The sequence below is a fragment of the Balearica regulorum genome, chromosome 14 (assembly GCF_011004875.1).
Source record: "Balearica regulorum gibbericeps isolate bBalReg1 chromosome 14, bBalReg1.pri, whole genome shotgun sequence".
In the NCBI taxonomy this organism is placed as follows: Eukaryota; Metazoa; Chordata; class Aves; order Gruiformes; family Gruidae; genus Balearica; species Balearica regulorum.
Genome location: NC_046197.1, coordinates 19440967 through 19463442, shown reverse-complemented (window position 1 = coordinate 19463442; position 22476 = coordinate 19440967). Strand labels below are relative to the sequence as shown.

The window sequence follows — 22476 nt, the reverse complement described above, 5'->3', positions numbered from 1 at the left end:
ACTTAGAGGCATTTATAGACCTTGTGGCAAAGAGTGAAAGGTCTTTGCTGATAGAGGTGGAGAAAAGAGATTCCAGAAGCAGAACTGTAGATAAAAACTACTTTGTACCTTGTCGTACTATAAAGACATTTTACTCTATCTTCAGTACTACCCGACAGGTCTCCAAGACTTTCAGCAAATGATGACCTCTAATGTAAGAACTGTGACTGCCAGGAAGTCTTTGGAGCTGGGCGGTATCTGCAGCGAGTTGGCAGAGAAAGGACAAAGAGTGTGACCACAGCAGGGAGAGCAGCGTGGCAGCCAGGAGCGGCAGCTGCCTGCGGCATCCTTCCAGCAGATGTTCTGCTCTCCAGCAAAACTGAGCGTTTTGGAGGACTCCAGCAGCACTTTGCCTAGGGATTGGATTTGTTGCAACTGTGTCTGTCTGGAAAGAAAATCCACAACTTTGAAACTTTCCCTTGTCCAGTTCTTAAATAATTGGGTTACTTTTTTAGTTTTGGAAAGCTGACTTGAATATCTTTGGAATATTATATGGGAATGCAAGTAATCCCACTCCTTTGATGCATAATATCTTGACATTTGTAGCATCTAAAATTTCATTGACATTTGGAGTCAGAAACTGCAGAGGAGAGGGGCATTGCAGGTACTCGATCTCATTGTCCAACAGGTTATTCTTAAGCACATGCTAAGTTTGTAAAAGAGCAAACACTAAAATTCATCAGTGATCTGTGTTTTAGGAGAGATTTACTGTCCACAAGTTTCTGAAAAGTGGTATCTGAAAGATCCTGACCTCCTTTACAGAGTCCTTGCAGGAGTCTTGGTTCATTAAACTGCACTGCAAGGACCAAACAAGCCATTTTCCTGGTTTGCTATTTAAATCAGGCAACTCTTACTTCAAGATACTAGACTCCCAATGGATCTTGGGAAAGCTGCTGTGCAGAAAAATGCAATGATAATGAGAAGAAATGATTTAAAAGTAATTTGCAAATGTAGCCTTTTTTTTTTTTTAATGCACAGAAATTTTTTTCACCTGTAGAAACGCATTTACTGGTTTTACAGTCTCAAGGAAGCTTAGTTATAATTGTAACTTTTTAGAAGGAACTTTCAACATCTGTTGGAAAATGCAAGCTGAAATGTGGTTTGCCTGCAAAAGCTTCTGTAACCCTGTGGATTTTATGTGGTTTTATCACATGATGCTTGCCTAGCCTAGGACATTGTTGTTTGTGTCAGAGATAAAATGCAATTCTAGTTCACGAGTTCCTACTGAAGTCATATGATGATCATTCACATGTTCCAGCCATTGTGTACTGTGCTCAAGCCACAGATACTAGCCATTAGCAAATCTACATATTGCATGAATTCAACGTACTCACCACGATGTCATAATAAGAGGATACTACTATGGGAGGCTGTATTTGTCAGTAAAGCACAGGACTCAGCAGCTAGTGAATGCTTCCTTCCCCTCTGCCACAGAATTACTGATTTGTCTGCATGTTTTTCCTTAAGGCTTTCTGTGGCAGCAGCTCTCTAACGGGAGCAGCAGTGCAGACTACTGTGTGGAGCTCGATTAATCCCTGACGTTTTCTGCTGTTTTGCTAAATCTCACCTGGAGTCAGGGCCAAATAAGTCACCTGTCCCTAACTGTGGGTGAGATTTAGCAAAAAATATATAATTAAATAAATAGTAACCTGCACAGCCTAGGACAGAGTATGGGATTCCCATCTTGTCCTTCATCAAAATCTCTCCACAGCACTACGGGCAGTTGTCTTTTGTACAGTAGTTGCTGATTATTGAGCAGTCATGAAGTTACAACCCTGTGCTCTGGGTATTTCACACTTTTCTGTATGCCTTTTCCTTTTTTTCATAGCTATTAAAGATTGAGACATACTTACATTTTTGAATGAAGGGGGAGCTTGTGATGTGGACCTGAGTCCAGATATGAAGCTGTGACATAAACCAGCACTTCTGTGTTTCCATCTGTCCCTTGAACCTTGGGTGTGCTTCCAGCTTGCTCTTACTGGTTTGGTGATTGTATAGGAAATGTTAATTAAGAAAGTCTTAGGGCAGAGTTAGTATGTAATTTTGAGCAGTGTAGACTATTTCTGTCTCCTAGTGCTGCCCATTAGCAAATGTAAATAATGCCAACCTTACGTGGGTGCGCTGAGGTGTAATGAGTATATGAAAAATACTTTGAGATCTTTAGGCGCAGAGGGTTGCCTAACGCTAGTGTAAATAGCGTTAACTAATGTGGATGCTGATTCTGCTGGGGATGCTGAGATTTGCAGGGGAAATCACAAATGTTTTAAAATAGTGAACAAAACAGTAGTGGGGCATCTCCCGTGCCAGTGATTGGTAATGCTGCGTGTGTAGAGTGGACACAGAACCTACCCATCCACTTCAGCTCCAGCTGAACCCTCCTAACTTCCTTTTTTGCTATGCTTTCTGTCTGAATCTCTATCAGAAATCACTTCTTGGACCATTTCTCCATCAGAAAGTTTTCTGGCTTCTCTATAACACTAACTGGGTTTTTCGGCTTTGCCTATTTTCAGCTTCACAATTCCCTCGTACTGAAAACAAGAGGAACGTGTCACCTCTGTGCCACTCTCTAAAAAGACTAGAGGACTTAGACATCGCTTGGGAGACATCTATAAAAATAGTATCTTTTCTCTCCGCTTATCCTTGTAACATGAACCTCTCTTGAATTCTGTGTTGTTCTTGCTCGATTATTTCTAATCAGTGTGTTTTTTTACATTGTGAACCGCTCCTTGTCGTGATCTGGCCGGCATCGTCGCCCTGGAGAGCTGTGCCCATCACATTGCTGTGTCCCCTCCGCCCCAGTGGGCACAGGGAGCAAGATGAAGGCAGCTGGAGCCTATTGTTGCCATCCTTCCTTTAAATGCTTTGGTACCATCCTTTCTCCTAATCCCGGGTCTAAAAAAAAAAAAAAAAAAGTAATTTGTAAAGTTTCGGAGACAGACGGCTATTTAGGAAAATGGAATTGGAGCGACCTATTAGCTCCTGGCTAATTGGAAGTAAACCAGCTCAGCTTTATTTCCTACTGCCAGGCTGCAAGAGACACTAATAAATATTCTGTTACCTGTTTTCTTGGGGCAAAAACCTTTCAGTTGTTAAACAGGGAAGTACAATGCTGCTAAACAGCGATTTCAGGTCATGTGTCTTAGTGTGTCGCACATGTTGTCTGTATTTCAGAAACTCTGCAGTGATGCTCAGGTGAGAGTTTTTGGGAAATGTTGCCAACTGAAGCCTGGAGGAGACAGCTCTTCTTCCTTGGATAGTTCAATCAATTCATCCTCCTCGTTCTCTGATCCAAAGGAACAATGTCCAAAATACCAGGTGAGTCACTCTTCCTTTTTTTTTTTTTTTTTTTAATAACTTATGTCAAATACTAACAGCAGGTGAGGTACTGGTTTAAAATGCTTGAAATTAGAGGCTAGCGGTGGAGAGCAGTTTTCAGTCAAAACCAGACTTCGGTTCTGACTCAGTAATGTTTAATTCTGTAGCTTTGGGTGTGAACAAGTCTAAAACCAACCAGCTGGTGTTCTCAGGATCTGTCTTGAATGGCAGTGATTTCTCCAGAGCATTTGTTCTGTCTTATGACCTGGGTGATAACACTTGTTCGGTACGATCAGACTTGGTACAAATATCTTATCTTGGTATAGATGAGGTAGTTTATTTTACTTTATTGCTAAATGCCAGGGAAATAATAGAGAAGTGCGCTATCTGTAGGGATAGTCTGTGTAACAGCTTTATAACAAGGGATTCAGTGCGCTTGAGTTACATTTTACATAAGCGATTTTGGCCATGAGAGTAGCTGGAGTCATCTGACACGGATATATTTCTGTCATCTCTCCTTCCATGGATCACAAGTGTTTTATATTAAGCCACCCTAAAATAGAACTAAGCCCTTCCACTCTTTGTAATGAAGTAATTGTGTGTTTGAGGGAAGCTGCTATCTGCACAACTTATTCTGAAGTACAGTACTACTGATGTCTTAATCTACCATAGATATAAATGAAGAACCTTTCAGTGCTGACTTTCCTACTGTCATGTTAGCTCTTGCTATATTTGGTGAGCTGCGTATTCTTGTTTTCTCTTTCTCATCACACTCTTTTCCACAGCTTTAGTAAGGTGGCCGAAGATCTGTTTTCCATTCCTCCCTTCCTGGAAGGGCATTTAGCTGCGGTTATGAAAGGAAGAGACATTTCTGTCAGCAGCTTCCTTCCAGCACAAAATAACCTCCTTCGTGCATTGTGTGACCAAGAAAAATGATGCCCCCCACTATCCAGAAATTGTCCCTCCTACTGGGCAGGCTCTGTGCAAACAATGGTCAACATTATTAAAGGAAATTAATTTTAGTGGTTGGCATGACAGTGTATTTTAAAGCTGTGGAAAGTTTTCCCTTTTAAGTCCCCATTTCCTCATGCGTATCACTTAGTCAAAATCTTACTGAGTTGAACTGAAATGATCTGCAGTGATGTGACTGGCTCAGAAAGTCTGTGAGAAACTTTCAGCTTAAGTTGGTCTTCCACAGCATATTTGTTGTAAACGATCTACCGTGTTCCCCGTACTCCTTCCAGGCTTCACCAGCAAGTGAGCTGAGAGCCGTAAATACAAGACTTCTTTATTGCACAATAAAATTTTGTATCATGCGTGCAGAAGGGCCAGAGTAAGTTTGTCCAGACACCAGTCAGCCTGGCATTTCCTATCTTCTAACTGCTGTGTCTGGTGACCTCAGAAGTTACTTAATCTATTTGCAGTATTTATAAGTTCTTTTATTGCTTGTTTTTATTTTTTTAGCTATAAAATGGAAATCCAAATAATACAGTGCTATAGTACTTTTAAAATAGTTCTTTGTTTCCTTGTTTAAATACACTTTGACTATATATGAGCAACTTTAATTGGAAGCTGAAGTACAGGGTTCTGTTCCAGGCTTCCATATTTTTAATTATATGCTGTCCAGATCCCTCACAAATGCGATTAGAAACCATTAAGATGAGGCTGAATATGGTTCTAAGCTTGCCCACAATTATTTGCACGTTATGACATTAGTGTTACCTCCGTACCTGCTTTTCAGTGTAGTCGGGACTGAAAGTCTTTTGTTGATCGTGACGTAGAATCATAGAATGGTTTGGGTTGGAAGGGACCTTAAAGATCATCTAGTTTCAGCCCCCTGCTGCAGGCAGGGACACCCTCCACTAGACCACGTTGCCCAAAGCCTCATCCAACCTGGTCTTAAACACTTCTAGGGATGGGGCATCCACAACCTCTCTGGGCAACCTGTGACATGTATTTCTGTAATGCATTTCTAATTTACGTACGTACTTAGTTATTGGGTGGACAATATGTACAGTAAGTTGAATATTGAATGCTGTAAATACTATATTCGGAAATGTAATTTCCGAATCATGCAAATTTTACTACCTCTGATATGCTAATGTGCAATAACAAACACTTGTGCGTATTTTATGATCAGTTTTTATGTGAGCTCGTAAATATGACCTAGGGAATTGGTTTGTGTCCAAGCTGTCAGTGCTGGAGGTTGTGCCCTTTTTGCCAGATGCTCCTTGGCTATTTTTCGTTTGAGTTTTTAATATTTAACCCCTTTCCTCAGTTGATTGCACTCTACTTTGGTCTTGAGTGACCTTTATTTTGCAGCATTAAAGGCACAAAGAGTTGAGCTGTAGCAGTGTTTCCATAATAAATGCATTAAATATGAGCATCTTCTGTTATGCATGGTAAAATTATTAAGTGTAGATGAAATGCCAGACTGAAACAGGCCATGGGTGCCTCTTATCACGCTCTTTGCCTTCAGCATTGCTTGTCTCTTTCAGAGGAAAGGGGAAACCCCTATAATTAAATTTGAAAGCAGCTGATTTTCACTTGCCTTTTTTTTTTTTTTTAATTTGGTTGCTTGACAAAGAAGATCAATACTTAAAGTATTTTTTCCTCAGCTTTAGAATTAGATTTTCACAACAGCAGAAAGTTGAAACCAAAACCAACCATCAAGGGCTTGACATTTATTCAGAATGAGTCCTTCAATTGGAGATCTGCAAGAGATGTAAAAGTAACAATCATAACATTTGGCTGTAGTAATTTGCAGTGTTCTTCAGCATTTCATGATGCTGGCAGACCTATCATTTCCTAGAGCCATTAACATCAATGTGTGTATTTCCTTGGACCTGCTGGGTCATACTGACTGATTTTAGAGTCTAGTTTTTCCAGTACAGCCTGCAGTGCACCCAGGCAGTATGATCCTGGGAGGTAAAGATGGAAATTTCTCTGAGACCCAGCTAATGATCAGATTTTGCTGTGTCATATGAACACTAACAAACCTTGCAAACCTTGTATTTCTAACTGTGGTTACTACTTTTAGTCATCCTCTATCTTTCTTGCACTGATAGCAGATTTCGGAGGTTAATAGTGTGTCTGTTAAAGTACCATCATCTTAATTGAGAGTGCTTGAGAAGAGCTAAAAATTGAAAAGTGTTATAAGTGTGTTGCCTTTTGGCTGATGAGCATTTCCTTGTTCCTGCCTTCGGTATGCGGGCTAGTGCGAGCAGATTCATGGAGTGGTCGTTTTCATATCACTCCTTACTGCTGGTAGGAATCTGTGGTGCGGATGCCCTGTCCTCGGTTGTGCTCTGAGCTTACTGTCAGACGCCGGGCAAAAAGTTTAGATATATTCCAAGTCCGTGCAGGAGTCCAGGTGAGGATCCTGGTTGTTCAGAGCTTGGATAAGGGATATGGAGATATGGCACTTAGCATTTTCCAAACACAAGGTTATTTCTGTGACTGTTTTTTAGGGACCTTTTGGAAGGATTACTCCAAGGAAGTGTTATTAGTTATCGTGCACCTCAAAGGAAATGTATTGCTCTCTTGCACAGAACCAAGTACCTCACCTATGAACTGCCTGAGTTCTGAGTGAGCAATCACAGTATTTTAAATTATTCAGGGCAAGGCTCAAATGGAGAGCCAGCACTAATACTCTGCTAGCCTAGAGATGAAACAGCCCTGGACAAAGGGACAGTAATCTCAGTCATTGAAAGTATACAAATAAGATGACTGTCAGCTGAGCAGTCGTCTCCAGCTGATTGCCCTGAGTAACTTTTTAATTTTAGGTTTTTGTTTGCAGTATTTGATCTAGCCTGTGATGCGCCGTAGGGATGTTCCTCCTTTGTATTTAGCCAGTATGCCTTACAGCAAGCTCTCACCGCCGAGAAGCAGAAATTGCACAACTTAAGCCTGGCATCATGATGTTACAGCTCTTTGCTGGTACCATCACAGGACCACCAGGGAAAGATGCATCAAATATAAAATGCCATCCATGGATAAGCTATGAATCAATCTTTGTCATGAAAGCGCTGGTCTAACTCGGCTCCAGGGCGCAGTCTGTACAAGATTTCCAGTGAACTTGTGGTGCTTCTTGTCAAACAGCACAAGGTTTAGGCTTAATGGTTCTTACTCAGTTAAGTGTGTTCTCGCACTCTTAAAACTTTTCAGTCCCCTGACTCAGCATTGTTTGAATCTGCTTCCCCTCACCCCCTGTAGACGGGTTAGGTTTGTTGGATGATTTCAGTGGTTTAGTTCACAGCCGATGTGAAGATCACTTTCTATGCTAGCATTATCGTTATTGAACTGTTCAACATAGCAAGTTCAACAGTATTATAGCAAGATATTTTGCATGTTTATCTTTTAAATAAAGAATATTTTCCGTAGTTGTATATTGCCTTAATTGAAGTGTGCTTCTAAAATGCTTAAAAACAAACATTGGTGGGATCTTTTTTCAGGGTTCTCGGTGCTCTTCAGATGCTAACATGCTTGGAGAGATGATGTTTGGCTCTGTGGCCATGAGCTACAAGGGCTCCACATTGAAAATTCACCAGATCCGGTAAGATTAATTTTTTACTGCTGGTCTTTTCCGAAGACTTACTCCCTAGTGCTAATATGTAATGAATTGAATGCCACAGGTGCAGAGTAAAAGGAATTTCTGGGTTTGCTTTAAAGTTATTCTGATGTCACTTTTGACACAAAAGGCTGTTATGTCATGTTCAGCCTATAAAATCTGGAAGATTGTGAAAGGAAAAGGAAAGCCTGTCTTGGTACTGTGTGATTGACATCTTCCTTTTTGTCCTCTAGCTCACCTCCTCAGCTCATGCTCAGCAAGGTTTTCACAGCTCGCACTGGCAGCAGCATCTACGGAAGTCTGAATACGTGAGTCCATTACAAATTATATCTATTGCACGTAAGCAGATGAATGTAAGAACACAGAAGACTTTTTTTTTTTGGACCCTCCAGATTCTTTCTCTAGAAAGATAACTTACTGTTCCCTGATCTGTTACATCCTGTCACTAGTGTCCTTGCCTTTCCCTTGCGGTTGTCTTCACCTCAGTTCACTTTAAGCGAATGAATGAACCATTTCTTTAATGCTGATATGGTGAAGCTTGATGTTGTAAGGTACAAAAGTGCTTGCGACCACCAAAGGAGAAGGGATGAGGACAGAATGCTAGAGTTGGGGAATTCAGTCTGAGATGAAGAAAAAGGTGTTACAAAACCATGTGACTTCAGAGGGTTCAATGTTGACTTTTCTGTGTATTAATTGACCTACCTGAGAACGTGGCTTAGACTGGGAAAGCTTTTCTAGTGGAAGCCTGCGTTCTTATCTTGTCTGTCCATTCGGGCTATAGTGAAGTAACACTATATTCTACTGAAATGCAAATCACTGCTTTTGTTGTATGTTTTCTATTTGTTGTAGGTTGCAGGACAGTCTTGAGTTCATTAATCAAGATAGCAATACATTAAAGCCTGACCACAGTACAATTATGAATGGACTTCTTGGGAATATAGGTAATTACAAACACATTTTATTTCCTGGTATATTTAACTGAGTAATTCTAGATTCTAGAATATGAAAGTCTTCTAAATAGAATCAAGTTTAAAAAAAAAAAAAAAAGAGGAAAGGTAAAGATGTAATAGAAAATTACTGTCGGTGGGGTTTGGAGGAGAATAATTGGACAGTTCAAGGAATTAGTGTTCAATATATACAAGCCATATATGTGTATATACATAATAGAAATATTTAGATACAGTTAAGGTCAAATACAGAAAATGTTGGAAAATAACAGTCTGTAGAACTTTTGAAGCAGCATATCTCGGATCACGCAGGACTGACTCTGCCTGGCTCAGTTCCCCAGTCTTATTTCTGTTATAATTTTCATTCTGTTCTGGCCACCTGAGTGCATGTGGCTGTGTGTTTCGTACTAGTCTAAGTCAACCTTGCACAGTGGCGCTGGAGTTTCTGATCAGATTAGCAAAATACCTTTTTGTTCTGTCCTCTTTCTCTGTCTGACTGTGGGAGCTAAGCAGGCTTAAAAAGCCATCTGGCATCTTTGCTTCTCAGCCTTCGTGGAAGTGCTGTGGGTGAAGGCTCCATGAACATTAGATTACAGAAAGAAGGGAAAGTCTTGGCTTTTCGCTGCGGGAACGGTAGAGTTGACAGTAAAGATACTGTACTTCAGGGCTTGGTTGTCCAGTTCAGCAGCCTGATGAGCTCTTCAGCACATCCTCCCTCTCCTTTGGTTTAGACTGTTGATTTTCCAAGCAAATGTCTGTTGTAGTAGGTGGAATAAGGGGTGGCTTTTTACGTTTGCTTTCCAGAATATTGCTGTAAGTAAAATACACTTTTCTAGGGTTGGAAGTAAGGAGTGAATCTGATGACTTTGTTACTCTAATAACTGGGTTTCTGGCTTTGATGTGGTCCTAATTGTTGGGTGGGTTTACTTCTCTCTTTCACACTGACTTTGATAAGACTACACCTAAGCGTGGGCTTAAATGCTTTTCAGACTCAAAAGCTGTACACCTCATTAAAGTCATTCCCAACAGTCCATTTATAAGGGAAGTCAATTAAAGCTGTAAGAACCTATTATCTATTAAATGTTTCCTGAATTTACTAAGTCAGGAAAGTTAAAAAGATGCGCTTTTTTTTTTTTTTTTAATATTCAGTATTCCTTTCAGACTTCAGTTGTGATTTTTCACAGTGCATGAGTGAATGAGGTGCCCGATCTAAGAGAGAGGAACTCACTTCATCTACTTTAGGGTTTTGTTGTGGTTTGCGCTTGGCAAAAGTTTGCTGTATCACCACTGCGATCTAAACTGCGAGTTCGAATTCAGATAATGCAACTGTTAGGCGTGGACTCAATGTGGTTTAGGTGTAGCCAGTGCCACATGTTCATCCGTGTCCGGCTCTATGGTGACTTCCCCACCAAGCAGAAAGGATAACTGCACCGAGAGCTGGCGTGGGGTGTGGGCACCTCAGTGCGAGGGCACGCAACGAGAAGTGATGAGATTGCCTTCTAGAAGAGGATGCTGAAACTTTCTTTGTAACTGAGCTGCACAAGTTTTCAGTCGGTTTGACAGTGTTTGTTTACAGTTCCCATTTCAGTGCAGATGGAACCATGGGTAGAGTAGGTAAAGAAGTTAATCTGTAACTGCAGCATTTTGAACAACTGTGTTCGCTAGCAAAGACTGCTTCTGACTCACTGGCTCTCGCCAGCCTGTGATAGGAGAAGGGTCTATGTGTTTTGGTTGGGAACTATTTACAAGCTGCTTTTTTTAGATATGCTGGTTAAAAAACCAGCAGCACTGGTCATGTCCTTTTCTTTAATGAGTAAAGACCTAAGAGAATGGAAGGGAGCTTTGCTGAAGTGCAGCCTTCATGTTTTGTATATTCAGTAAACTTTGAGTGAGCAGTAGCTTCAAATTTAGGAGACTGGCAATTAACTCATTAAAAATACCCATGCATTTTTCCTGGCTCTGTGTACAGTAAATACACTCTTTCCCTGGTATATCTACAATCCAGTATTACTTTTAAAATGGACTACTAAGAGTGCTAACACTTATTTTCTATATGATCATTTAACTGATGTACTGACTGTTCTCAGAACAACTACTTCAGCCTGCAAATTTCTGTTAGTTCTACTAAGACGAATTTCTGCCTGCCTTGTCCCCCTTCCTCCCTGTTGCCTTCAGCAAGTGTTCCTCAGCCACCCCACCAGTGTGGACGTTAAAACAAACATTGTACTCCACGATGAATCTCCTGTTTGTGATCAAGTTAGGCTTTGAGCCTGCATAAATTAATCATTTTTCAATGGAAAAAAAAAAAGGCCAAAAAAAAAAAAAAAAAGAGCCCTTGGAGAGAAACCCCATCCTTGTATGGGAGACAGTGTAAAGCGGGGTCTATTGTTTTAACTCTATAAATACTATATAGTTCAACTATAAGGCATATCCCTGATTCAACATTCTTGTTAAGCGTTAAGACCTGTTCTCCTGCATACGTTACTCTGCATTTATGTTGGCTTATATCTTCTCCCTGCCCTGGCCCCCTCCCTACAGACTGTTCTGCTTTACTAACCTCATTCTTTCATGTGTATTTTACGTTTTGCCATGTAGGTCTTTCACAGCTTTGCAGCCCTAGGCGGGCATTCTCAGAGCAAGGTCCGCTCCGCCTGATCCGGAGCGCCTCTTTCTTTGCAGGTTTGCAGTGTGCTGTGTGCTGTGCTGTGTGGTTAGTCTAGCTGGTGTGACAAAATGGTGTGGATCTGTAGTTTAGCCCTGGAAATAAGATTTTAATTTTTTTTTTTTTTTAATACAAAATAGACAATGATGTCTGCTCTCTTACCTTTTCGGATACATGCTTTAAATCCCCAGGGGACAGCAGGCATTTTAATAGTCCTCTTTGGAGTTGGTTGTGTTGTTTTGTTTTAGAAACTTATGTATTTAATGCTGTATTTAATATTTCTGGCAATAATATTTCACAATAGTGTCAAACTGTTTTGATCTGGACTTGTTTCAACCAAACTGTGAAAACTAAAGCTAACCTAGGTTCATTTAAAATGGACATTTCTTGCTTTTAGTGGCTGGGTCTTATTTCCATGGCTGAGTAGGTTTTACTTCACACACATATTTGTAAAATATATCACATTTAAAGGCTGTTGAGCCTGAGACACTTTTGATCTGGTGTATATGCAGATTGTGAATCTGGACAGCTTACGGCTTAGTTGAACAACCAATGCACCATTCACAATTGAAAATTATTTATTTTTTTCAACAAAATTATAAAATACTTTTAAGATTATATATATAATACCTGAAAAAGCTGGTATATGAATGAAAATTGTCCTTATATTGGTTTTTTGTGGATTTTTTGTCTATACACTGAGTACTACAATGTAACCAACATCCTTTTGGTACATTAAAATTTCATTGAAAAATATCTATATCAAGAAACAAGTGTTCTGGTTTTCGTTTGTACTAAAATAGGTGTATGGACTTCAGCAAAATACATACAAGCTTTTCAGATAAGCGTTTTGGCTTGTTCAGCTAAGCAGCCCTTCTTGGTGATGGCCTTGTGCAGTGCTGTTGATCTGAATTAATGAGCATGGTTTTGTTTCATTAATTACATGGAGATCTGCAAACAAGAAAGGGACTGTATATTCCCCTGCTAATTGGTATTCCTTGTTTTACAGTTCACAGCAACCCTATGGATATGCCTGGGAGGGAGCAGAATGAGGACAGAGACAGCGGTATAGCAAGATCTGGTAACGTCAGTTCTATCTGTTAACCCTGTAGACTCCAAAAATATTCAGTAATATTCGTCACTGAGATGTCTAGACATCACCAAACAGTTTTCTGTGCTGAAATGTGATCGTTCTGGTTTGTTATATATAAGCATTAACACATACCTATATGCATACGTACAAATGTTGTAGGTGTCAAGGGTATTGCATTAGGAACCTGACAGAGGTAATCTGAACAGCAGTGCAATTTATTAAAGTATGCTGCGAATAAGCAAGCCAAATTAAATATTGAAATGAGTTTGCAGCATTTCTTATTACCTTTGTCATCTTTCCAAATTGAGGAGGAGGGTGATGTTAAAACATGAATTCGCCTCCACAACACCCCTCTCCTCCCCCCAAATTCAGGCTATTGGGCACGTAAGGTTAGGATTGGAAAGGCTGTTGAAGGATATGATGAACGTTACTGCTGTCCACAAAGAATTTTTTTTCCCCGATACTCATGGTTGATGCAGCCTGTATGTTGGCTATTATGTAAAGCTGCAGGATAGTCCCACCCTTGTAGTGCTTGTACATCTTGTTAATATTATTACAAACTGGCTATTAGATAAGAAACATAGTTAAGCAAAAAAGAAAGCACTTGAGAAGCAACACCAGTTTATCATGAGGGGCTTTGTTTAGTTGCTGGTATTATTCTCCAAATGCTCTTTCTTCTGGAGAGATTTTTATTTATTCCTCTTATTATTGCAGCATCTCTTAGCAGTCTGCTCATCACTCCGTTTCCATCTCCGGGCTCTTCGTTTAACAAAAGCTGTGCTAGCAGTTACCAGCGGCGTTGGCGTCGCAGTCAGACTACCAGCTTGGAGAACGGGGTCTTCCCTCGATGGTGAGCCGGGAATGAAAATGCTGGTTGCTGCCCATAAATGTTCCACCATTGTCAGCTTGATTCTGCTTTTGCATATGTACATCTGCTCTTGCTGTTGCTTTCCGTGGGGTATTTACAGAGGTGTAAGTCAGACTGCACTTCAGCGCCTGATCTTTTTTAGTATCTGTTTTCTTCATGGCATTTGTTGTTTTGCACTAACTAGAAAGCCTTCAGCAAAATGTAAACCTGTAGGCTGTACTTCTGAGGATAAAGGAGCCCTGAAATCCTACTCAAAACACAAATTCTTGGCAGAGATGGGAGAGAACTAGAATACCATATTCTAATCCCACAAACACTTTGAATCTGGTTCCAGCCTTTGCGATTGCAGGATCAATTAACGGTTGCTTGTAAAAAATTGCAAAGTGGCTGTAATCAAAGGTGATGATTTGACGACACATGCAAACAAAAGGTGTTTATTGAAGTTAAATGTTCAAGAATTGAATTACAAAGGAAACCAAGGTACAACTTTAAGCAGTGGATTACATTAACTTTCTATTTTTTTCCATGCTTCAAGGTCCATGGATGAAAGCTTTAACTTGTCAGATGACAGCTCTGGTCCTAGCCCAGGAATTGTTAGGAAGAAGAAGATAGCAATTGGAGTTATTTTTTCACTCTCAAGAGATGAAGATGAAAACAACAAATTTAATGAGTTCTTCTTCTCACACTTTCCTCTTTTTGAGAGTCACATGAACAAACTGAAGAGCGCAATAGAACAGGTAAACACAGTCTCTTTTGATTCTTGCACTTGTATTGCTGTCTGTTCCCCTCAGCCCTGTCAGATTTAATTCCCAAGTCTTGTTACTAGTTTACAAGAGTGGGATCAACTTGCTGTTGGGTATTGGAATTGCAGCAGAGAAGAGTTTTTATCCACAACATCTTTGATGATGTTTCTTATTGCTAATGAAAGCACAACCCAGGGTGAGGACAGTGTGCTGCATTATGCTACGAGGATTGCTGAAAGCTAGAACAGTCCCTGGGCTGTGTGAGATCCCAGTAAGCCCTGGATCAGCCAAGGGGGAAAGGTGCTTTTAGGGCCACCTCTACCTCCCTGCTTCAGCTGTATCGGAGTCGAGTGGATGGCAGGGTCAGAGCCTATCTCTGGGCTATTCCAGGCTGTAAATAAACGACGGGCTTTTTTCTTTTCTTTTTTTTAACCCCCCTGATTCTGATGTCTAGGAAATTTTCAAAGATCTAATGTTCAAATGTGTGGTTAGATTTGCTTCAAATCTCTCTTCTAGGAAATACTTGGTGGTTACTTTGCCACTGCAATACAAACTTTGACCCCTTTTATGCCTCAAATGATGAAAAGCACAGAAGACGCAGAGGCTGAAAATGCATGTTCCTCACCTATCTTTCCTCAGATATGAAAGTTGGCACTTGTACCATCGTTTTATCGCTTAAAAAAAATTTATTTGCATGACTAGTTGCATGAAAGATAAAGTCAAACACATGACTCTGTTTTCCATTTTCTGTGCTTCTGTAGCTATGTGTTACTTATCTGTTTAATGATTGTTTTCAAGGCTATGAAAATGAGTCGTAGATCAGCTGATGCCAGTCAGCGGAGTTTGGCATATAACAGAATTGTTGATGCCCTTAATGAATTCAGGTGAGCAGTTTGTCTCCTATCTTTTGTGACTGTTTCTTCAAAAGCACTCAAGTCTGTTTTAGAAGCATCTTTTAGAAGCATAAATAACTTTTAATCTAAAGTCTTCTGCAAAAGTAAGTACAATAAAGGTATTGGTGATAGCAAGCCATTACAATCTGTGTTTTTAGATTTTGCCAAGTGTGTATATCCATCAGGGCTTGGCGTGAACAGAACATAGATGATCAAGGTTTTCTGTGCTTTAGGTGGTAATGAAACTTCCAGCAACCTCTTAAATTGTCTTTTATGGCCCATTGAGAGGGGGAAAAGAATTGCAAAGCCATGTAAGGGAAATCCTCCTCTAGTGTGTATCTTCCTGATGTGTGAGGAAAGCAAGACCTTTACGTTGTTCTTAATTCTGGTCTAAAGGCATTTCAGATAACCAGCTACTAAGAAGGAGCACTATCTTTTTCACACAGTGCAGTAGTGTAATCTCTTGCTATCAGTACCTGCAGAGCGTCTCTTATTCAACAGTTAATATACAAAATACTGCAGATAAGCACATCCCTGGCATTTAACTGTATTTTCTTTCCATAGTTTAAGTCATGAGGAGGGAATTAAGATGAAATCCGTCTGTTTCAAGTGATTCATCTCCTCTCAGATGGGAGTGGCAGGTTGCTTCCTTTTACAACCAGTGTAGAGCTACTTTTTAAAGACATTACAGAAGACAGTGCTCTGATGCTCACCTCCGGGCGGTTGCAAGGGAGGGCAGAGGACGTGTTCGGTAGGGACAGGAGGCAGGGAAGAGTGAGCACGTGGGCCTGCAGTGAGAGGTGGATGGGATAAGCAGTGCCAAGAGAAGGAGCAGAGGAAGCTCGTGACTGCTGGGAGCCGCCGATCCTGCCCAGGGGCCTGAGACGAGTTCAGCAACTCTGAGCAGCCACGGTGGTTCCTCCGCTCCCCCCAGCTCTGCTCAGCCTCTCCCCGTTCTCACCCAGAGCCGTTTCTCTTCATTCCCACCACCTGATAACACCACTGGCCCAGCTGTTTTCCCAAAACTTCCCCCAAAACATTCCCCTGCAAGATATGCTCAGCGGACTTTGCCCATTCTCCTTTGTCCTTCCAAGTTAAACAGTTCCAGAGTGGTGGGGAGGGGCGCGTATCCCAAGTTGAACGTAGGAAAAATAACCCTGAAAACGCAGGCCAAATCCCCCTTGCTAGCTTTTTCCTCCTTGGAGGGAAGCTTGGCGGTGCTGAGCTTGGCTGGGATGAGGAAAGCTGCTCTTGTCAGGCTGAGCAGGAAAATAACGTCCCACCGGACACTGGAGGATTGGCATTCTCCCTCCTGAGCTGCTGTAAGACGCGATCATTCACATGACACAGCCATTGCATAACCAGCACTGGAAGTGTGTGTCTAACTACCAGTTTTATGCAGAGGTTTCCATGGTGATATAAATATTACTCTTTAATAGTGTAACGAGGAAAATTAAATCCAGTTTAATTTCATATAAGTGAATTTCCTGGGGCAGCAGACTTTGGCAATTCTGGATTTTTTTTTTTTTAAGCGAGTGCACTGAGACGTGCACCAGCCGTTGCCCCCAGCCTGGGCCGGTCCTGCAGGCGGGCAAGGTCCTCGTGCCTCCCCGGTGTCTCGGGGTGGCACGCATGCTGCTGTCGAGAAAAGCGTGTCTGTAACATGCAAGAGCCACTTGCTTTTCAAAGCAGTGCAGTGTGTGTCTGGTAAGAAAGAAAAAAAAAGGCATATTTAAATACTGAAGGCTGGATGCAAAGATGCTTTGGCACAGATTCAGCAAACCCATTTAGGCCACTATTATCTCTTTAGGCGTCTGCTTTCCCACTGAAGTCACGGGGAAGTCAGGAGCCTGAGTCCTTTGGTGAACCTGAGGCTTGTGTTGATTCCTGCCCTCTTAGCAAATTGTGCTGGAGGGAAGAAGGGTGCTGACTTCAGTGGGTTGGTGTTTCTAAATCCTGTGCTGGTTTAACTCATTGCAGTCTCTTTTTCTTTTTTAAGGATAATTTTTTTATTATTATTTATTTTTTTAACCCCAGACTTTCAGAGGTTCTCACATGTAGCTGATGGGCAGTCCTCTGTTGATTAGAATAACCTCAGGTCACTGGGGCGTGGGGTCTGGCCACACACTCCCGTGCTGATCAGAGAAGGGAGGAGGGAGTGTGGCGGTTGTTACTGCAGCCCCCTGCCACCCAAAAGTCCCGCTCTGCAGGGACGGTGCTGTGGTCGCAGGTCAGCCTGTGAGCAGGGTTATTGTAAGAAGCTGGCTGCGGGGCCAGCCAGGCGTTCACAGGCATTTAACTACCGGTACTGGGGGCTGAGGGGAAGAAAAGATGACAGCAAAAACAGGCCCTTTCCTTTGCTCTTGTCATCTCATCCTGGGAGAACCAATGCTGCCTTCTCTGAAAGGCCTAGGCTGCTTCTACAAATTGATGCTATTGATAAATTTGCCATCAGTTTGGTGCCTAGCTCTAGGCCTACCCTTGTGTCATTATTCACTTTACAGCAATTTTTAATTTTCTAAAGTACTGATGGATTTAGCTGTTAACACTTGACTTAGAGGCTTAAAACTCTCTTTGGATGTCAGCTGTGCAGACACATGACTTATGAAATAAGCTACTGTGCTTGCATAAACATTTCAACTCCCCCGGTCCCCGAGGCCAGTGCAGCACATTGATAATACAGATTATGCATCTGACTAATACCTGTGTGGCAAATACGCAGACTGGCAAGGAAACACTGAGTGCAAGGCCTAGGGAAACACCTCTCTCTGCTTTCTGGCAGCCAAATTTGATCCTGTTTTATGCCAGTAATTTTTCAGCAGCTTATGCTGCTCTGAACTGAGTGGTGCATTTTGCTCAGCGGTGCAGACTGGTCCCTGTGCATGGGCACGGGAGTCGCCTGGGCTCCCTGCACGGGGGAGCCCCGCTCCTGCGCTCGTTGCAGCAGTTACTGCCTTCGTTTTCTTTTTCCTTTTTAAGGAAGAATCATCTTTGCAAGGAAGGAATGAGAATAGGGAGCAAATGCATGTGAATTAAGTTTTATAAACCACTGATGTTTTTTCTTTTTTGAAGCAACCCCTAAAGAGATTCTAAGCTTTGCTATTATATTGCAACTCTTAAACAGCAGAGTAGCTCTCGGCACAGTGCTGAGGGTCAGAAGCGTTTCCCTTGCGGAGGAAGGGGCTGCAGAGGGATGCTCTTGTCCATGAGGAGCCGTCTGTCTTGTTTGGTTTGTGCAGCACCAGGGAAAGGTGTCTCGGACTGGTACTAAAACGCAGGACAAAGGCTGGGGAGGTTTGTGGGTGTGTTTGGGTGAGGGTGAAGCAGGAAGCAGGGAGCAGCACAGCACCTGACCCGCGGCCGCCGTCGTGTCTGCAAGGAGCCGGGCTGCTCTCCTCTGCCATCTGCGCCTGCAGAGCAGGCAAACCCCAGAGGGTTTGCAGGAGGGGTTTTGCTCAGGTCTTCATTTTCGTTTGGCTGGGCTGTGCTTTGTTTGGTTTTAAGCCGCTGTTCGATGCAAAGGTGTTTCCTGAGGAGCTCCCCCAGCCCCTGCATGTGCTGCACCCACTGCCGGTGCCGAGGTGCTCACAAGCTCCAGGCTGCAGTTTAGCGTCCCAGAAGCATTTCCAAACAAACCATTTTAAATATACTGGAACCCCCAAAAGCACAGAGTATCTCATTAACTGAACTTTCCCTTGCATGCTGCTGTGTGGGGGGGTTGGCGGGGGCTGCTCGCTGCAGACAGCCAAGAGGGGGTCAATGTGATTTTTAGTGGTTGTTATTTTTTAAATCAGTTTAACTTCCCCATAGCGTTTGGGGTTTGGGGGGTTTTTTTTGGTTGTTGGTTTTTATTTTTTTGTTTTTGTTCTTTAATAAACGGCAGGAGAACGTTTCCCCTCCGTGTTTGCAGAGCTGGAAAGCAGTTAATCCTTGCCCTTGGTTTCTGTGCCATTGCTGCCTGCGCTGGCATGGAGGGTTCCCTGCACTGCAGTCACATGCCTGCTGGCCGCCGGCCAGGGCAATCTGATCTCTCTCTGAGGAAACACTATCAGTTGCAGATGCAGCCAGGGTTACCAGAATAGTAAATAACGAATCACAAGACTCGGTCTATCTTTTCAACGAAAACAAATATTTTAATATGTTGGGTTTAGTGTAAAAGTAGTTTCTTTTTTCAAAACAGCAGAGCTGCAAGGGGCTTGGCTTGGGTTAGTTTGCATAGGAAGGAGAAATAAGCTGTATTTTTTAAGTTGTTCAATTTATCCTCAACTTCTGAGGTCAGCTCTGTCTGGGGGGGTGTAGGTTTCAATACTTGTTTTGAGCTTTGAAACTCATAGAGCTTTGAAGCCTCTGGACTTGGGATTTCTCCCTTTCTTTGGGCCTCTTTAACATCCACTCCAGTTAATGGGCTGTGAACAGAAAGCTTTCCCTTAATAATCCCACCTCCAGTCCCAACTTGCTCCTGCCGAGGCATGAAATCCCAGGGCCCTAGGAGCGTTGTGCTGCTGGACACCCTCTGGTTCCCCTCGCGGTGCGGCCGTGCTGCTGTCCCCGGCTGCACGCCCCACTCATGTCTAACCTGGCGGGACTATCGTGCCCAGGTCCGTAACCAGGCTGTGCTTCCTCCCAAGAGAGGACTAGCAGCAGAGGGTAACGGAGAGCAGCTTCGAGGCTGCTTTAAACTGACTCAGAAACAGCAAAGCCTGCTGAGTGCCATGGGTCTGGTGAGTGCAAAAGTAACTTGACTTTCCTCATCTCCAGCTGGTTGACTGGTTTCTGGCTTTCCCATCATGCCTGTGGCAGCGGAGTGTCTGAAAATCTAACCTTTGGGGAAGATGGGGTTGATTTTGACTATTGTGAACACACAGGATGGATTTTGTATTTAATGAAAACTGGTAGAAAAAAATAAGGCAAAAAATGCCACTGCCCCCCTCACCCCCTTTCTTCTCGAGCAGTCCTGGTGCCTTCGGCACGGTGCACAGTCACCTTTGCTGTCCTTTGGGGACCTGCTCTGGGGGTCTTGTCACCGAACAGCTGCTTTCTTCTCTGCCAGATGACCAGGGAATAAATAATTCCTTCCTCCCCTGAGTGCCCCCCATACCGTGCTGTTGTGTGCAGCTCTGCTGCTCTCACTTCCTTGGGAGTTTCACTTTAAACACTAAACCGTGGAAGATTTGGCAGCTGCTGCTTGAGTGTGTTTGCCTGACGTGCACAGCCATTGCTTTACTTCTGGAAGTGTCCATAAATTTTTAGACCAACATATCCAGAGAAAATCTTTATAAATCAGGGGTGGTACTAGGGATAATAGGATAATGTAAGTCTTTGTCTTGTAAAACAAAAATATCTCTTCTAGAAAAAGTAGCGCATTAAGTGGGGAGAAACCTGAATTGATTGGTCATTTCCTTTGTTTTGGTTTGGGTTTTTTCAGGCTACATTTTTACTGCGATGAAAATACAGGTTGCCATAGCGTTGTATTGTAGGCATTGTACTTAAAACTATAATTTGGTTTAGATTTTAGAGGAGTTTAACAGTAATTGGAGAGGTTTTAATCTGGTGTTTTACTGCAGAGCCCAAGTTTTAATCGTACATTTGCTGTCGTCTGTAAAGTGAAAAAGGATGTGGGTAGGTCCGTAATCCTTGAGACCATGGGGTAACTTTGACTCTCATACACTGTATTTAAAGCTCAGAAGTAACCTGGTCCCCTGCTCTACAAATCCACACTTTGGTGGGTTTGGCCTGGAGATACACCAGGTTTTTTAAGCAAGGAGGAAGTTAAGGTATTTTTTGAAGTCAGACACACATAAGCTTGCCCTAGTCATAAATCAAGTAGAACTATGGAGGATTTACCTGGTTTGAATGAAATTGAGAGAAAGCAGGGAGATAACAGCAACAACAAATCATTCATTTATTCTCCATTCTGAACAGGGCAGACAGAGTTACTGTGCTTGGGATCAGTTCAGGTAGATGGGTGAAGAACCTGGGAGGCTTCACTCTCTGAGGTGGAAGGGCGAATTCATACTATTTAGTGAACAGCATGGTTTGGATAGTGGTTCATGAGAGAAATTTTGTTTCTGCTAGAAATCACATCTGAAACAAAATGTTGCAATAAATTCTTTGAGTAGGGGTCTCTGCCTTTTGTTACTTGGTTTAGTCTTCTGGATTTTTTGGTTTTGTTTTCTAGAACGACTATTTGCAATCTCTACACAATGCCACGGATCGGGGAGCCTGTCTGGCTTACTATGATGTCGGGGACACCAGAAAAGAACCAGCTTTGCCATCGCTTCATGAAGGAATTCACTTTCTTGATGGAAAATGCTTCTAAAAACCAGTATGGTGGATTTTAGTTTTTAAATTACATATGTGTTTATGCCTTTTTATTTCACACCAATTTTTGAATCAGTGTTTAAAGTCCTGGTAATGAAAGAATCAAAAGGCCGTCCCTAAATACCTTCTTTTTAAAACAAGAAAGAAATAAGAAAGTATCTCATTAAATGCCTGCTTCCCCACAATCCTCTAAATCTTGGTAGAGGCTAAACATTTGAAACATGTCCATAGGAGGCGCGTGATGGGCGTGTATGTCTGGAAGGGGGTGAACATACCTTATGAAATGCATTAATCTACCTTTCAAAATCAGTTATCATATGATGAGCAAGGTTAGACATTCAGTAAGAGCCGTGTCTGTAATACTGTCTGACCGCAAATTGCTCTTAAACTTGACTTCTGTAAAATGCCACTAAAGAAATTGTGTGCTTCATTAGTGCTCACCTTTCTGCCCTCAGGACAAAGCCGTAAGCGGTTGTTAAAAATTGAGAGAGAATGTTCTTGATAAACTCGTGAGAATCTGATAAATTTACTCTTTTGTCAACACTTCATCCACTTTCCCCAGGGCATGAATAGGGGAAGTTTTTAAAGCATTTGGCTCCGTTGAAGTCCTAAAACGAGCACAAACATGTGAAGTTTGAGTGGGAATGGCACTGAAAGACCAGCTGTTGGCTCTGGGGAAACTGCTCTCTGCAGGGTAGGGAAGGGGCTGCTGCTTCCCTGCTTCCAGCTTTGCCACCAACTTTCTCATCTTTTGTCTCCCCTAGATGGGAGGGTGACAATTTGTGGTCAGTGAGGTCCAGTCCACCTTCTCCTGCCTCAGTGCAAAGGGAGAAACTGTAGGCAGTTGCGAAGGGTTCAAATATATTTTCCTGAAACAATTTTCTGCTGCAATGGAAGCTTTTTCCTGAGATTAGCTCCTTCAGTCCCTGCCGTTCTGAGGCCTATACATCTCGGTTACGTTTAAATGGTCATTTGTTTGGGTTTGCTTGCTTGCTTTCTTTTAGATATATTAAGATTTACACTGG

The 22476-nt window shown here is 42.2% G+C and overlaps 1 protein-coding gene across 4 annotated transcripts in view; it reads left to right on the top strand.

The window, feature by feature from the left end:
- Positions 1–22476, top strand: part of FNIP1 (folliculin interacting protein 1) — a 70273-nt gene that overhangs the window by 36478 nt on the left and 11319 nt on the right. For 3 of the 4 annotated variants that reach the window (XM_075766812.1, XM_075766814.1, XM_010301643.2), the window contains exons 3-12: positions 3211–3354; positions 7809–7909; positions 8158–8232; positions 8774–8865; positions 11467–11550; positions 12543–12614; positions 13341–13476; positions 14030–14231; positions 15036–15121; positions 21309–21455. In XM_075766812.1, coding sequence (XP_075622927.1) covers positions 3211–3354; positions 7809–7909; positions 8158–8232; positions 8774–8865; positions 11467–11550; positions 12543–12614; positions 13341–13476; positions 14030–14231; positions 15036–15121; positions 21309–21455 — 1139 coding nt within the window. The remainder of the gene's footprint in view (positions 1–3210; positions 3355–7808; positions 7910–8157; positions 8233–8773; positions 8866–11466; positions 11551–12542; positions 12615–13340; positions 13477–14029; positions 14232–15035; positions 15122–21308; positions 21456–22476) is intronic. The other variant, XM_075766813.1, reaches the window with a different exon arrangement.